The 16,261-nt window shown below is 40.1% G+C and overlaps 2 protein-coding genes across 3 annotated transcripts; one reads left to right on the top strand and one right to left on the bottom strand.

The window, feature by feature from the left end:
- The first annotated feature begins 44 nt into the window (after window positions 1–44).
- LOC121904131 (transmembrane protein 150A-like) lies at window positions 45–11,633 on the top strand. The gene is made up of 8 exons (XM_042421671.1): window positions 45–121; window positions 4,584–4,863; window positions 5,250–5,297; window positions 5,410–5,496; window positions 5,932–5,999; window positions 7,463–7,590; window positions 7,667–7,844; window positions 8,603–11,633. Exons 2-8 carry the CDS (start codon window positions 4,799–4,801, stop codon window positions 8,902–8,904), a joined length of 876 nt encoding a protein of 291 aa, XP_042277605.1. The 5' UTR covers window positions 45–121; window positions 4,584–4,798; the 3' UTR covers window positions 8,905–11,633.
- Window positions 11,634–12,485: 852 nt separating this feature from the next.
- Window positions 12,486–15,597, bottom strand: rnf181 (ring finger protein 181). 2 transcript variants are annotated; one of them, XM_042421672.1, is made up of 6 exons: window positions 15,391–15,597; window positions 14,217–14,344; window positions 13,981–14,117; window positions 13,493–13,608; window positions 13,293–13,367; window positions 12,486–13,184 (listed from the first exon to the last, which is right to left on the bottom strand). In XM_042421672.1, exons 2-6 carry the CDS (start codon window positions 14,300–14,302, stop codon window positions 13,125–13,127), a joined length of 474 nt encoding a protein of 157 aa, XP_042277606.1. In that variant the 5' UTR covers window positions 14,303–14,344; window positions 15,391–15,597; the 3' UTR covers window positions 12,486–13,124. The 2 variants fall into 2 exon arrangements, with proteins under 2 accessions (XP_042277606.1, XP_042277607.1); XM_042421673.1 differs by lacking the exon at window positions 15,391–15,597 and adding an exon at window positions 15,261–15,373.
- Between the last annotated feature and the right edge of the window lie 664 nt (window positions 15,598–16,261).

Below are 16,261 nucleotides of genomic sequence, written 5' to 3'. Positions count from 1 at the left end.
TTTTATTTTGAAAAACTCCAGACGGAAGTTATTTTGTGGCTCGCCTCATCTGCTGAGAAAACGCTGTTTTTAAAGGGAAACCAAGGTTGTTGAGGTCCGTGGTGGGCTTAGCAGGTGGAAGGTAGGTGTAAACTCATTTTTGTACACTGATATTCCCAGTAGTATCCGTGCTCTTGTCCTCAAAATGTCTCTTTTTGAGCAGCGTATCATTTAGGTGAGCGGAAATCAAGATGCAGGCAAGTGTCAAGTCAAGACAACTGGTAAAGTGCAAAGCTAACCAGCGAGCTATGTCGAAGCTAACAAAGCTAACGGTACTTTTTTTTCCTAGGAGGGCAAAGTCATGACCCGCCCTACACTGCCTCTGATTGGCTTACCCTGGTATTATTGATCTAACCCTAACCAATCTCACTCCTCATGCCTAAATTTAACCAACCCAACCCACGAAGGCAACGACTACTAGCCAATCAGAGGCAGAGCAGGGCGGGTCTTTCCGTCGCTGTCCTAGGAAAAAAATTGGCCAACGGCACCGTTACCCGGTTCATTTAAGCACCTAAGTAACGTAAGGCTTTGTCTTTTAACGTGGATAAAGCGGCGTTTCTTTAAAATAGCTACATTGTCACAGTTGTGTTCAGTCAAGCAAGTAGCTGCAGCGGAGAATAATCCCCCTGAACGGCTGCGGGGGGTGGGGGTGTTATGGTGGTGGTGGCCCCCGATATACACACTTTTGCAGTAATATACAGTAATACTTGTGTTTTAAGTTTCTCCTGAGAGAAGAGTTAAACATATGAGACTAAATGTTATAATAGGTATACTGTATATTTAACCGTCTTACATCGGCAACCTGTTTGTGAACTTTCAGCAGGTATTCATCATGTGAGTTACTGTCCTTCATAACATCTGATATCAAGTTTACATTGCTGTCTTTTATATTTATGCGCATGGTTTTCTTTCTCTTATTTCATGAATAGTCTATTTGTCATGACACCTGGCCCCTGCAGCAGTGTGAATAAAACAGAAGTAAATAATTATTTATAAATGTAAGGTTCAAAACCTTTCGACAACAGCTGACATGAAAACATATCAAGTCCTTACAAGTTAATTCTCAACCACGACGTCAGTTTATCAGAGGCGATTAAAGAACAACTCTATGCTATTAATGAAATATAACGATGTGCCTCTTTTGCCTGCAGATGTCAGGTGATTAGTTGTTTATCAATGTGAGTACTGTTTTTACAGTTTTCCTATATGTCTTTTATGTAAGTTTGTAAGCTTCATAATCTGGTTTTAACACTGTTAAACAATCCCGACCTGCAGTGAGTATTCTGGCCTTTGCCTCATATCAAGGTCTGAAAAAATATGAAAACATAGGATTTGAACAGAAATATTTAACAGGCCTTGGTTTTGGGACCCATTCATGGTACAGACAAAGGTTGAACAAAATCTGAGACGGTGCTGCAACAACCTTATCTGATTTAACACCCAAGAGGAAACTGCTACAAAGCACGCCGAACCTTATGAGGAAATGGCTACACTGGAATGTCGAGTGCAGGGAACCAACATAGAAAAGATCTCCATGTAAAACAAGGGGTTTTATTGGAACACAGCTCAAAGGACAATATGTGAAAAACACAACCATTAACAATTGTAACATTGTTGACTTGAAGTGCAGGTGATGGTGTATGGGTGGCTGAGAATAAGCCTGCCCAAAATTGACCAATTTAGATTTATTTTGTAAGACTCATTTAACTGAATGGTGAACCAAAAAGGGCAAACCACAAAAGAAAATTGAATACCTAACTGCTCTGCAATTTTTTTCATTAAAGGATAGGTTCATCATTTTTCAAGTCTGCCCTAAAACAATAGTCAAGTGTTCAAATGAACATTGAAACATGTTTTTTTATTTTTGTTTTTTTGCTGTAATCATTCCTCCTGTTCATACTGGCCATTAACAGATCCCTTCATGAAGCACTTTCAATGTACGGTACGAGTCAAAAGTTTGGATGCACCTTCCGATTCTCTTGAATGAAAAAGTGTGTCCAAACTTTTGACTGGTACTGTAAGTGATGGGGGACAAAATCCACAGTCCTTTGTCTGTGCAAAAATGTATTTAAAAGTTTATTTGAAGCTAATATGAAGCTTCAGTCGTCCAAATGAGTCAAATCAACTCAATATCTTTCAAAGTTAGTCTTTTTTTTTAGTGCTAAATTCCCTCTTTTTGTGAAAAATTTCCCACTGCAGTTGAACAGGAAAATTTCCCAAAGCAGTTGAACACTGGAGTAATTTTATTTCACTAAAAAGACTATAACTGTGGGAGATAACCTGTGGATTTTGTCCCTCATCATTTACACTGTAACACATTTGGATGGGATCTTTTAATGGTCAGTATTAACAGGAGGAATGATTACAGTGAGCAAAACCTGTTTCAAAGTCCATATGGGCAACTGACTGTTGTTTTAAGACATCCATCCATTTTCTTTACCGCTTGTCCTCTAGAGGGTTGCTGGAGCTGATCTCAGCTGACATTGGATTAGATGTCTGTTTTAAGACAGACAGAAAAATTGTGAACTTGTCCTTTAATGTAAAAGCCAGAGAATATTTGATCTTGGTTGAAAGATTTATTTTGGAGAGAAAACAGGTTGCGCCCTGTGCCAGGGTCTGTAATGCAACCATGAAGACCCTGTTAAACTTACTTATTTTAGAGAAAAGTGGATGGAAAGATCAACTGTGAGGCCAGCAGTACACGCCAAACTAAACTGATTTTGAATCGTTTGCAAAGACGATTGGAACCGCTGTCAAATATTACGCTGAGTGCAAATGCCTGTACACTCATGGTTGTTTAGTGATATCCATGCAGATGGAGGAGATTGTGTGGCAGATGTGGGTAGAGAGCCATTCATTGTCTTCTACAGTATGGGACTATCAATAATGTGTCAGCAAACACCTAACTCTAACCCTTAACCTCACCAAAACCCACCTACACCTGCAATCAGCTCCAGATACTTTCTAATATTGCATTTAATGGAAGGGAAACAGATCAGATGGTTTTAATCAGTACTGTGTGAAAGTTTATCAGGGGAAGCAGCTTGATCATTTTGAGAAGTTCTCGTTGTTTTAGTTGTAAGTCCACCAAATATGTAAAATCGGGTATTGATTGGAAGTAAAATAACGTACACCCATATAGAACTGAAACTTAAGAGGAAATGTGGGGAGAAGACCAGAAAGCAGAAGTAAGATGCTTCCCAGTTTTGTCTAACCTCGCCATTTATCATTTCCACATACTGAAACTTTTTAAAGAACAACGTAGGAGGAGGTTTATGGCCTCATATGAGCCAGCTGATATACTGTCACTAAGTGACTGATTACCGTTACTAATTTACAGATTTTAAAACATCTTTCACAGTGTGGCGTGCATATAAAACTGTCCCAGTGAGGGATGGAAAATATGAAAAATGAACAAAACACAATTACACTGGAATTTTCCCAGTTAGAAACAGACCTAATGTAAAAGACAGAAAGGGTCAAAGCTGCAGCATGCTAAAGTCGGTTGTATGTCAAGCTTTCCAGCAACCCCTACAATAATCACATAAGCCATATATTCAAGAGATTTATATAAAAACTGTGTAATCAATTTGTTACTGCCTCATACGCCAGTGTGACCTTTCTCTTGAAACAAGAGCTCCTTTTTATTTGGATTAGTTTAAGACAAGTTTATCTTCGTTCAGTTTATATTCCCTCTGAGCAGAGGACATACTTGTAACTGTACACTGTGTAAAATGATACAGGCTGTGTTGTCCCGTGCTTCCCTCCACCACAGAGCTGACCTTGGTCTTCATTCTCACAAGGGGACATTTTGCCCTGATGGTACCTTTTTACAGCTTCATGTTGCTGTTCACTTCTTTTGAAGAGGTGCTTGTGTAATCAGTGTCGTGGTCATTAAGAGAAAAGTCACCAGAAGACATGAACATCGTCAAAGGGTTGATGGCGCAGCACCAGATGTACCAAAAACACATCTTTCTAGACACCTTTTGTTTGGGGTCGTTTTTAGATATTTGCAGCTCAACTGCAGTTTGATTGCAGAACATGTTTCAGCTTAATAAAACATTTACAGTAAACACCAGGTCAGTCTAATCAAAGAGCAAATAAACACCATTTTGCACTGATTTTCAACAGTGATAAAGGAAGAAATTAATGCAGTTTTGTTTGTCTTTCTGCGGTGTTCTGACAGCACAGGGTTATGCACAGGGTATGTCAGCTGGCTGTCAGCTGGCTGCCAGCTGTAGTCTTTGGTTTAAAAAGTGGCACTTTAACACACTGCAAAGACGTAAGGGGATGTAGTGGGTGTTTGTTGCTGCTCGCTCTTTTGAAGTCATGCAATACATGTTGCATTTTCAGTTAATTCAACAGGCACTGAGCGCAGTGTTGAAAATTACTGACTGAAACAGACAGATCAGACAGATCACTCACAAACCAGTACATTACAATGCAAAATCAATATTCTTCAACACAGTATACAGTATAAGATTTCACCTTAATGTGTATTTTTCATATCTTAAATAACACTTTACTGTTTTTTTTTCTGTCAGGTTGTGGCTGGTTGCAGGGCTCCTGGAGCAGAAGAGCTGTGCCATTCCCCCTTTTGTCCTCTCATGCCCCCCCCCTCCCCGTGTGTTTCCCTGTGTGTTAGTGACCCCACACCCCCACCCACCCCCCACCTGATCCCTCCCGTCGTGTCGCCGCTCCAGCCCGAAGCCCCCCTCTCACCCCATGCTTGGGACAAAGCCAGCTCACTGCCAGCCCAATGACTGCCTGGATCGTCCTGCCTGTCAGCCTGTCTGCCTTCTCCATCACAGGAATATGGATAGTGTGAGTTCCTGTAACACTCGTCCGTCAGACGTATGACGACGAATAGAAACATGATGCGTTCTCAATGTCGGGTGCACAGACGGAAGAACAAATTTAGTTGTGTAAATGGTTGTTGCAAGCTGTTTACCTGATCAAAAATGAAAGATTAAGATTGCAAACAAGTATATGTTAAAGTACAAATATGGATACTGATATATTCACACTGTCAACTCATATTTGAGTGTATTTCTGTGCTCCAGTGAATACCTTTTTCACCCAGTGTGATCTTGTGTTTGTAATAATTCACCTCGTGTCGTCAGGGATTAGATCACTCTGTGTGTCATGATGCTTTGACATTTCTTGTTTTAACTGATGGTGTGTTTTGTTTTGTTTTTTTTACCCCACAGATACGCCATGGCTGTAATGAATCACCATGTTTGTCCTGTGGAGAACTGGTGAGTGATGTTGTTTTCTTTTCATGTGAGGAAACAGGTGTAAAAATCTAACATCACAGGTTTTTATTTTTTTCAAATCCGGACAAATGAATTCATTGTGTCACCGCTACAGGTCTTACAACGTAACGTGCACAGAGGAGCTGCCCCGACCAGGCTTCCCGAAGACATGCTGCACCATCCAGGACATCCCCCTCATCAGGTCTCCTACCACTCCTCCTCTCCGCACTACAGTCTTTGTTTCTACAGAATACAAAAGCCATTTTGTGTCGGCAAAGGCCCCGAGGCATGAATTAGCACCTTGTTATGTTTTGGCTCTGTGACTGTCATTAACCCACGCTTTGCATAAACTGCATTTGTTTAATCTTCAAGTCAGCCACTAACCACTGGCAAGTACAAAAGCGCTCTTGTAAAAAGGCATCATGGGACTCAGGCTTTTTTTTTTTTTTGTAGAGGTTATTCATCATATAAATTTCAGTTTTACATTTGGATGTAAACAGAGCAAGCTGGTTTAACATTCTTTAATCAGGAAGTGTATTTCCGACATCTGGCTTCATAGATCATAGTATTTATTTGAAAAGAAAAAAAATGTGCAGGAACAACATACTGAGTGCTGTTGTGTCTCCATCTCCTGCAGTAAATGTGGTTCTTACCCTCCTGAAAGCTGCCTGTTCAGCCTGATCGGCAACGTCGGAGCCTTCATGGGTGAGTCCTCGGTTGAACTGAACTACTCTCGTACATACAGAGTCATGGTGATAAAGACATATGGTGTGTTTCCCTTAAAGGAAGAGTTCTATAATGTAAGAAATACACTTATTAGCTTTCCAGCCAAGAGTTAAATGAGAAGATCAATACCAGTAAATATGAAGCTACAGCGAGGAGACGGCAGCACATAAATCCCACTAAAACCGCAACGTGTTGTTTTTCCACATTAAACAAAGGAAGTATAATGTGTTAATCATCAAGCTGTAGAGGTGCGGGTGGCAGTTGAACCAGGCTAGTTGTTTCCTTCTGTTGTGTGAAAGTGCAAATTAAAAAGCAAAGAAATATTTTTTGTTTCTATCAGAATATCAATTAAATTAGTTTAATTGATATTAATTAAATAAGTTTAATTTTTTTTAGTGTGTAATGTGGTAAAATGTCAAAATATGTTATATCCATCGTTAAACAATGATTATTAAATATGCAATAAAGGAACATTTCTGGTTGATTTTCTTTAATTAGATCATTTCACTTCAGTGAAAACAGTACAATCGCCTTATGTTCTTTACCACAAACACAATGAGGCAGTACAGTTGAGGTGGAAATGTTTAATGTCTGCGTCCTCTGTCCGGTCGGTGAGTTATATTAATGCTGTGGCGCCCACAGATGTCAGCCACTAGCTCTCAGGAGATGCGGAGGGGCTTGAAATAGCCCGTGCTCTCTAATCAATAATGAATGCGGCTTTTCCTTCCACTTCCCCCCTCTGCCCTCTCCCCTGCATGCACCCTCCACGGCCTTCCTCCATTACTTCTCCTTTTCCTGTCTTGTTTTATCACCACTCACTTCTGCCCCAATTTTCCCTTCTGCTCTTAATTACGTCTCTCTCCTGCTGTTTTCACTCTCTCCTCATTATTCACCTCACCTTTCCCTTGTTAATGCACTTCCTTTTTTTTTTCCTCCCGTCCTCATGATCTCCTTTTGTTTCTTGTATTGTTCTAATTACATGCCAGTCCTGCCTTTCTCTCGCCGGCCCATACAAGCTGCCTGGATGCCTTTGACTTCCTTATTGTTGGTGGCTTCTATTATTGCAGGTCTTTGAATTAAAGTTTATTTTACTGCCTTGGTGGTGGTGGTATGTAACAGACATCAACCCGCAGATGTCAATGGTTGACAGAAGATATCCTCTCTGAGACAGCAGTAAAAACACATTGGTTATTCCCATCATGTTAGAGCTAGCATCTGCAAAAATGTCAAGAATTACTTGTATAAAAAACAGAAAAAATATCAATTCATTTTTAATACAGTACATACAATAACTGAATAAACTAAACCATGATCTGCTTCTTAATTTTCCACAGATTTGGACTGTATATATGGATTTATATAGAAGGCTTCTGTGGTTTTATTGTGCAGTAACGTGTTGTGAATGCAGTGTTAATGTGCTTTTGTTCTCCTGCATCCCACAGTGGTGATGGTGTGCCTTTTGCGCTACGCCCAGGTGATAGAACACAGCCACCGATGTTGGGTCAACACCAGCGCTCTGGTGTCCGGCTGCACCAACGCTGTGGGTCTGGTCATGGTGGGCAACTTCCAGGTAAACTCGCCACAGCAAATGGTGGTGACTTTCTGTCTCTTATCTGGACCTCTGACTGTATCGTTCTGTTTGACAGGTCGATCACGCCAAATCTCTTCACTACGTGGGTGCCGGTGTGGCGTTTCCAGCAGGGCTGCTGTTTGTGTGCCTGCAGTGTGTGCTCACCTACCGGGTGGCAGTGACAGCCCTTGACTACTGGATGGCCCATTTCCGAGTCGCTCTGGCACTGGGAGCTATGGTCTCCCTTGTCCTCAGTATCCTTACCACACTAGTGCACATACACTAGTTACACTTGTACTGTATGTTTATATCTAAACACGATTGTTCTTCCCCCTTTCAATCCACTCGCCTTGAGACACGTCAGAACAGATCAAATGTTTGTCCTTCAGCTTGTAGATGAAACAGTCGGGTCATGATAACATCTGTGTGGGCCTCTCCTCCCGGCCGGCCTCTCAGTGACATGCAGTTAGAAAATGACAGTTGAATTTGCCCCATCAACCTGCTAATTCTCATATGGTGCTCCATTTAGCTGACAGTTTCCCGCTCAGCACTTCACGGCTACTCCTTAAGGTTCTCCAGTTAGGAAACATTTCAGGGACGACAGTTTTTCTGCCACCAATCATTATTGTCATTCTTTATTTGGGTCTGCTGTCCTCTTGTCTGTTTTGCAGCAGTATGGAGAGCCATTCAGGTACATGTTGATTGTCTGATGGATCATAACCAATAACCATTTATCCTAAGTGGATTACTGACCAGTATTTTATATTTAAAACTAATCTGTTTTGCCAGTGGCAATTTAACCTTAATCATATTAAGAATTGGCATCTGGCATCCTGAGGTTAAGCTGCTTTTGATATTCTCATTATGTTAAATCCATTCATTCATTCAGGCTCATGGTATTTTCATCCTCTCCTTCCTGTTCCACTATATGAAAGGAAATTAAATGTATAAAATTGTTGTGCTCATGCATGTTCCAGAGATGTTTGTCCTCCTCAACTTCCCTTCTTCCCAGGCGGCATCTTCTTCATCCACGAGAGCTTCGTCCTGCAGCACGCTGCAGCCATCTGCGAGTGGGTCTTCACAGTGGACATCCTAGTCTTCTACGGCACCTTCACTTACGAGTTTGGCACCGTCACCAGCGAGACCATGATGGCAGGCCTGCAGCAGAGTCACCACCACGGCTCAGGGGTTATCATGGGCCCCAGGGCTCGGGGCTCGACACTGGGTGGGGCAACCAAGGGCCTCAAGTCCCCGGGGGGAAGCAGCACATCCACACATCTCAATTGTACCCCGGAGAGCATAGCAATGTTGTAGCTCTGCATCGCAGCTCAAAGGTCTGAAAAGGCACCGCGGAGGAGCTTCACGGGCTTCCACAGAGATGGGAAGATGACAGAGGTAGCATGTGAAGGAGGAGAGGAAGTTTGGATATCTTTTAAGAATTTAACTGACACCAGGTTATCCCATCTTTAACACTTATATCTTTTTTTTTTTCTTTTTTTTTTCTCCAACATTGGTGCAAGCCGGCTTGTTCGGTGAGCAACTGCAGTCAAATGTTACGTTTTCTCTAGTGATACTGAGAAGAGGGCTGAATGTGTGGAGCCAGTTTGACTACTGGAACCATGAATGTTTCCAAGATGGCTGTTGATTGGGCAAATCTTCACTTAAGTAGGTCTTTTTCTGAACGGGTCTTCTTTTGTTGGCCACAACTGTGCATCACTGGTGTCTTGGTTGAAAGAGGAGGTTCCTTTAAAGCCACAAAGTTTCACCCCCCTCCCCCCTCCCCCAGACACTCCTTCATGAATTATCCAGTGCTTTGCGTGGCCCACCTGTTTTGGCCTTTTTGCTTATCTCTGCACGGCACACTTTTTGAATGAGAGAATACTAATTTATGTTTGAGTTTTAAGTTTGCGTAGTAAGTAGAAAACACTGAATGTTTGAGAAGTGACTAGTTAACGTTATGTATGTTTTACAGGCTGTGAGAACACGGCCTTTTTAATCAAGCTTAACTAATCTTTCAAATGATTGGCAAAAATCAAGAATTTCACCCGACAGTTGAATCTGGTTGCACAGTTTCTGTGTGATAGCTGCACTCAAACGTGATTTGAATGCACATTTTGATGGTATTATTTCAGATTGTTTTACACAGCATGTATATCTTTATCTTGAGCGGCTATTATTCTTGAGGTCATGATCCATTTCACTGATGGCTGCATAAACAGTACGGATGTGTTCTGCTGTGACGACTAGGACTGTGTGCATCTCAATCATTCTTAACTGAGAAGTCCTCTCCCTTTGATGTCATTCCATTATCGTCCCACGAGTTGCAGGATTTCTTTAACATTTACATTTCAAGCTACCTTTTCACCGTCATGTTCGGTGCAATAATCGCCATCAATCATCTGATCATTTATGCTCCACTGGAGTGAATAATGCCTTTTTTTTCACTGTGTTGGTGTTCGCCCGGGAGTTTGAACACTTTTTTTTTTTTGTGAGTGACACCAAGACATTTTAAGTGACCTATGTCCTATAGTAAAACAAGTGGGTGTGTGAAGGTAAAACTACAATCCCACTAACACGTTTACAGGTTAACATAGTTCCTGTCCGCACACTGATTTGATTTGATTCCAGGCTGGACCTTTGGAAGCCTTATTTGAGTTTTGAGAATGAGTTTTCTGTTCATGTGAAGTAGTGGGAAGCCTTCTCGGTAAGTTACGGGAGGACTTTTTACTCACAGCGGTTGACTGAGAGGTGCAAAGTGAACATGATGCTCTTAGACCTCGTGCCATAAACCTTACAATGTCACAATGGTGTCCAGGCAGTGTTACAACCAGACAATATCATATAGGTTGTAGACTTTGTGAAAGTGTGTCATATATTGAAGATATTTGTATGATTTCATGTTGCCAATTTCTCTTTAAGTGATGATTACAGACTGCCACAAACTAAAGCCGATTAACGCCACCATGTTTAGGTTACACTCGGATTAAGTTTTTTTTTTTGTTTTAGTGAGCGAGCTGTTTGTCTGTGAGCTGTTTGAGAAGTATGTTTCATAACCACTAACACACAGATACACACAGTATTCTGCCCTCTCGCGTAGTGTCGATGCATTTTAACCTGTCTAACCACTGGATGCCAGCAATACACATTTCTAAAAGGTCACCTCACCTACCTCTTTTATCTTTTGTGGGTTTGATGCTGTTTCAAAGCGAAATCAAGAGTTCAAACATGTTTTCCATCTCAAGTAAAGGTCTGAAGAGGTTGGTTTCTTCACTCGTCATGCAAATAATTAATGTCTCAGTCTTTCTGGACTGCAGGACCCTGACAGATACAGCTGTGTTTAAGTTTGTTTTTTTGTTTTGATCTGCACCTGTTGCCAAAAAAAAAGACTGGAATCCACTGATTGGTTTTCTGTTTCAACAGTATGTGTATGAATTTGTATGAGTGCACTGTTTTAGCCTTATCCCTCATACTGTGCCAGGGGAACATTTTCATTTTTATCAGGTTTGTTTTGTTTGTGTGTGTTCAGCTGTAGCCTACTTCACCATACTGTAACCAAAGTCACAAGAGGTGACTTCAAATGGCAGCTTGTATGAGCCCTCACATCAGGGTTGGATTTATTCTGTAACAGCATCTATACCATCTTCCACATGCCAAAATTTAAAGGTGGATTTTACAACCTTTTTTCTTTTTCTTCTTTTCTTTTTCTGTTAAAATGCGCACATCAGTAAATGGCTATAGTACGTTTGTTTGTGGGAGACTCGTATATTAAAAAGACTGCCTGATCTGTACGTCTTGAACTCTAGCCACAGCAACACAGAAACAAATGTCTATAAAAATGTATTAGTCTTATTTCCTCAATTTGAAAAATATGTACAAGAATGGTAATGGAGGAGTCGGAGAAATCCCCGAAAACAAGTCGACTGATTCTTTTGTTTCCTTTTATACATTCTGTAAATATGTATGATTTGTCTATCATTTAGGTATTTTCATTTGACAGAGATTTATATTCAAATATGAAATAAAAATGATAAATTATTAGCACATGTTTTGCATGGGTTGTTTTTTAAGCATGCTCTGTTTGTACAAGCAACTGAAACTATGGTTAATACAGTCTTTGGATTGTTTTATATAAAAAGATGTTCTGTTTATTTGCAAACAAAGCAGATGATATAAAGAAACAACATACAAACATACTGCCGGTTTAAAATAACACCCAAGCTGAGTAATTTCAGAACATGGATGGTCCAATATTGAGTGCTGACCTACTTGCTCACAACAAACAAACAAACTGGTTTTTCCAAGATTATTGCTTTGGTGTGGACGCGGTAGAGTCAGTTATATTAAGGGGCTGACATGTGATGTAGTAGCATCACAACCAATTCAGATTGTACTGGACATGTTACTAATTGTTCCTCAGTCTTGGCCAGAGGGGAGGAGATGCCCTCTCTGAAGAAATCATGAGACAAATTAAAGGGAAACTCCACCAATTTTACACATAGCAGTCAGTTTACTCGGCATGAGGAAGGTTACTCTTCCTAGAAAAACAGTGGTATAATGTATTTTGTGTCTGTGATGGAGGTCCTTTAAGTCTGGGAAAATAACCCTGATAATGTCATTTATTTCACTTTAGGTCTAATGAAAAGATGTTGGTTTCATGGGATTATGGGGATTGTAGGATCCGGCATTTTTGGAGCTCTACCCCTTCTAGGGGACTTAAAGTCAGGATGCCTCTGCTGCTTTGATATTTTTGACTCTTCCTCTTGTAATCTGTCTTTTATGAGTCCTCTGACATGATGAAAGTGTACACTACTAATATTACACTGATCTAGTGTGCTTTAAAATTCATATACTTTAAGATTTAAACAAACGTTTTATGGAAAAACAAAGCCATAGCATAATATAAGTCATTATATTTGTCTTTAAATATCTCATATGAATCAGACAAAAACAAGGGAACAGAAGGTCTTTTTTTGTTTCAGCATTTAAAGCTCACAGTTTTGTATAAAAAGGGAATAAAGAGAAAAAACTGAAATGCTGCTGAGTGCTCAGTACTGCTGTCAACAGCATACTCATTTTAAAATATATATCCATACTAACTAGAGAGAAAAGAGCATTTATCCAACTTAGAAATAAGCATTTTCTATTTTCAATTACCTCGTTGCTGATGCTGCATTCACGGCATGTCGAATGAATGGAAACAACAGGAAAACCCTGTGTTGCTCTGATGGGAGCGGTCACACATTATTACAGGTGGTTACTTCATTGCTTGCCTTGTGGTCAAAACAGATAAATGGAAATTAAGCGTAAAGCTTTTTCATGTTACTTTTTGCCAATTGGGAGATGTTGTAGATGTCAGATTTACTATAACTCTGACTCATGATGAGACACGAGGTTGTCATGGACATGATTTTCACGGTTGAAATTACATTCTGTACGATATGACATGAATGCAACATTATGCATTTCCTGAAGTCTTTTTTTTTCATATTTTTTTTTGTGTAAAATGTCACTGTGCCACAAACTGCACTGTCATGTCATGTGTACATTGCTCCATGTAGATCCTCCAGTCTGTGCTCCCTCTGTTTTCTTCTCTCCTACATAACAGACAAATAAAAAACTGTTCAGTCACAGACTAAAGCCATATTAAAAACAGAACTACAGCATTAGAACAGTTTTACCATAGTGCATGATGACACACTCACCTTGTCTTTTTTGAACTCTTCATACTCTGGATTGTCAGTTGGTAATTCAAGTCGACATAGAGGACAGGAGTTAGTCTATGATTTAAAAAAAAACAAACACATGCCGTTAATTCAAAAGAAATTTTAAGCAGCTACTCAAACATTTCCACAACACACTTAATGGACATTCAACACCCGAATTACAAAATCATGTGCTTTACCTTGCCCAGCCAGGGCAGTATACATCCTGAGTGGAAGAGGTGTTTGCATGGCATTTCTCGAACAGTCTCTTGTTCCTCAAACTCCAGCAAACACACAGGACACTTCAGACCTTTATCTGTGAGAACAAAAAGCCGGGTAAAATCCCTCTAGTGGCATTTATCTAGGAAGTGTTTGGAAAGCTTGCATGCCTCACACTAATCTTCCCCAGGATATCCACTGCTGGCTAATGAGATTCCAATGAATCAGTAGCGAAGCAGAGGGAAAATCTATCATCAGGTACAAACTATTTCACATAAAGTGCTTTGCTTTTCAAAGGTTTTCGTGCACCCGCAGTTTCTCAGCATGTGATCTCTGCCCCTGCATCATGCATTTCAACAAAGAAGCTCTTTGTTTTCTGATTCTCTGGTTGTAGATGCCAAAGTCTTAGGTTTGCAGTTAAATCTGAATGTGTAACATATTTAGTGCTGACGGAGCAAATTTCTGTCACCTGCTTGCTCTGGGGAAATAATGACCACAGAGAGGGTCTGAACAGCAGTTTTGGCAGCCGGAGGAGGAAGACGCTGGTCCCAGTCTGACAAGTCGAATGCACCTGAGTCAATGAAGTCCAAACCCTGCATCAAGGACCTATACACAATAAACAACAGCCAGTCAGAATACTATTTATCAATAAAGGATTGGAGAAAAGAAAGCACTAAAATGTCTCTGGAGTGTGGTCAGTCTCACCTGGCCAGTTCAAGTAGTGCATTCTGGCGGTACTGTTCCTCAGGGTTGGTGGGTTCACAGTCATGTTCATCAAAGTAGGATGCCATTTTGGTCCAGCCAACCTTTGTGTCCTCTTTGCATTAAGATACCTGGAGAAACATGCATGATATAATACCAGATCTCCAACTGAGGTATGTTTGTTCAAAAGAAATGTTAAAGATGAAGCAATATCACAGTACTCACCATTAGAAGATTCCTTCATAATGCACTTACAATGTAAGTGATGGAGGACAAAATCCACAGTCCTCCTTCTGTGCAAAAATGGAAAAAGTTTATCTGAAGCTAACATGAAGCTTCAGCGTCCAAATGAGTCAAATCAAGTAGATGTCTTTCAATGTTACAGTCTTTTTAGTGTCAAAGTCCCTCTTTTTGTTGCTATACTTCCACCGCAGCTCAACAGGGAAACACAAAGAGGGAATTTGATGCTAAAAAGACTGTAAATGTGGCAGATATCCACTTGATATGACTAACTCGGACTGCTAGAGCCTCATATAAGCTTCAGATACACTTTTAAATGTATTTTTACACAAAATAGCTATGTAGACACACTTTGGATTTTGGCTCCTATCATTTACACTAAAAGCACATTTGAAGGGGATCTTTTAATAGTCAGTATGAACAGGAGGGATGATTACAGCGAGAAAAACCTCTTTCACTGCTTATATGGACACCTGACTGTTGTTTTAAGATTTGAAAAATTGTGAACCTATCCTTTAAGACTTTAATTCAACCACTGAAACCGACTCTATATACAAAATCCATACATTACTGTTTATTAATATAAATGTCTTTTCCACCTAAGTTGACGTAACAATAAAGTAAAAAGTGGTGAGCAGTAAGCACAGCCAGCCAGGGTTACAGTTATAAAGTTACTAAAATAAAGTGGTGTTTCTTTAATTTTAAGTATTAGGACCGAAATTAAAAACTATTGAACAGCAGCTTCGTTATTATTACAAAACTGGGACACACAAAATGTTGAGTTTCTTTGCCTGAGTCTGGTGTTACCTGTAACGGGAACAGCTGACTGTAGCCAGTCTTTCTTAAACTCTTAAAAATGGACATAACATACCACATAAACGATGACAGACCAACATTATTCACGATATTCTTGAAGAGATTTGTCTAATAGTCTTACCTTAAATGCGAGCTAGCAACAATAAACACTTGTCATTCTTCCGGGTTTGACGATACTAATCACGTGGTGTTTTGTCCAATCACAGCGGGTAACCTCTTCCCATATGTTATCTTCATGATTGTCTCCTATCTGCTGTTTCTGCCACACTTCATCATCACACATCTACTCTCATTTCAACTGTATAAAACCATCCTCCTGTTCTCTCTTCCTCCCTCTGTCTTTGTCATTTACTTCTACCAGCCGATGATCTGAGAGTAACTTGAAAGTATTGTTTTTGCTGACCTCCAGTGGTTTTTCTTCTCACTTGGCTCACTGTTAAGTGTGATGACAGGTGCAACAAAGCACACTTCTTCTGACCACACACACATACACACACACACACACAAGTGAAACAGGCTGGAAATGCTCAACCAGTAAGGCGGCAACACGCTGCTCTTCTTCCCTTTCTTTTATCTCACTAAAATAGACTTTTGTATCAACATTTTTGTTAAAAATTTCCTTTTATTCCCATAGGTACGGTGGCCTCGAGGTGCAACACACATTTCACAAAACACATTTCAGTATGTTTCTGTTTTCTGAAATGTTGTTGTTTTTCTAAATTTTTTTGTTTTATGAAGTGTCATGTTTTCAGATGTTTTGTTTTGTAAAATGTTTATGTAATGCAGTTGTGTTTTCTGAAATGTTATGTATGGTGGCTCCAGGCCACCATGCACAGGGGCTGGTACACATAGAAAGAAAACACTCAGCCTCATCATCTGGATTCTATATAAAATCTTGGTATTTCTGTTCTATCTTTGTGAACAATTGTATTTCAAACCAGATAACGATGAGCTCAAATCCGAATCTATGAACACAACACCAGCTTTATTAT

Source organism: Thunnus maccoyii, chromosome 9 (genome assembly GCF_910596095.1).
Source record: "Thunnus maccoyii chromosome 9, fThuMac1.1, whole genome shotgun sequence".
NCBI classification, from domain to species: Eukaryota; Metazoa; Chordata; class Actinopteri; order Scombriformes; family Scombridae; genus Thunnus; species Thunnus maccoyii.
This window is presented reverse-complemented; position numbering and strand designations above follow the sequence as displayed.

Coding starts and splice junctions, on each gene's coding strand:
- rnf181 (XM_042421672.1), bottom strand. CDS start 14,302: ATGGCATCCTACTTTGATGAACATGACTGTGAACCCACCAACCCTGAG. Junction 14,118..14,216: donor GCACTACTTGAACTGGCCAG/GTGAGACTGACC, acceptor TATTGTGTATAG/GTCCTTGATGCAGGGTTTGG. Junction 13,185..13,292: donor AAGAGTTCAAAAAAGACAAG/GTGAGTGTGTCA, acceptor TCTGTTATGTAG/GAGAGAAGAAAACAGAGGGA.
- LOC121904131 (XM_042421671.1), top strand. CDS start 4,799: ATGACTGCCTGGATCGTCCTGCCTGTCAGCCTGTCTGCCTTCTCCATC. Junction 6,000..7,462: donor CAACGTCGGAGCCTTCATGG/GTGAGTCCTCGG, acceptor TGCATCCCACAG/TGGTGATGGTGTGCCTTTTG. Junction 7,845..8,602: donor TATGGTCTCCCTTGTCCTCA/GTATCCTTACCA, acceptor CCTTCTTCCCAG/GCGGCATCTTCTTCATCCAC.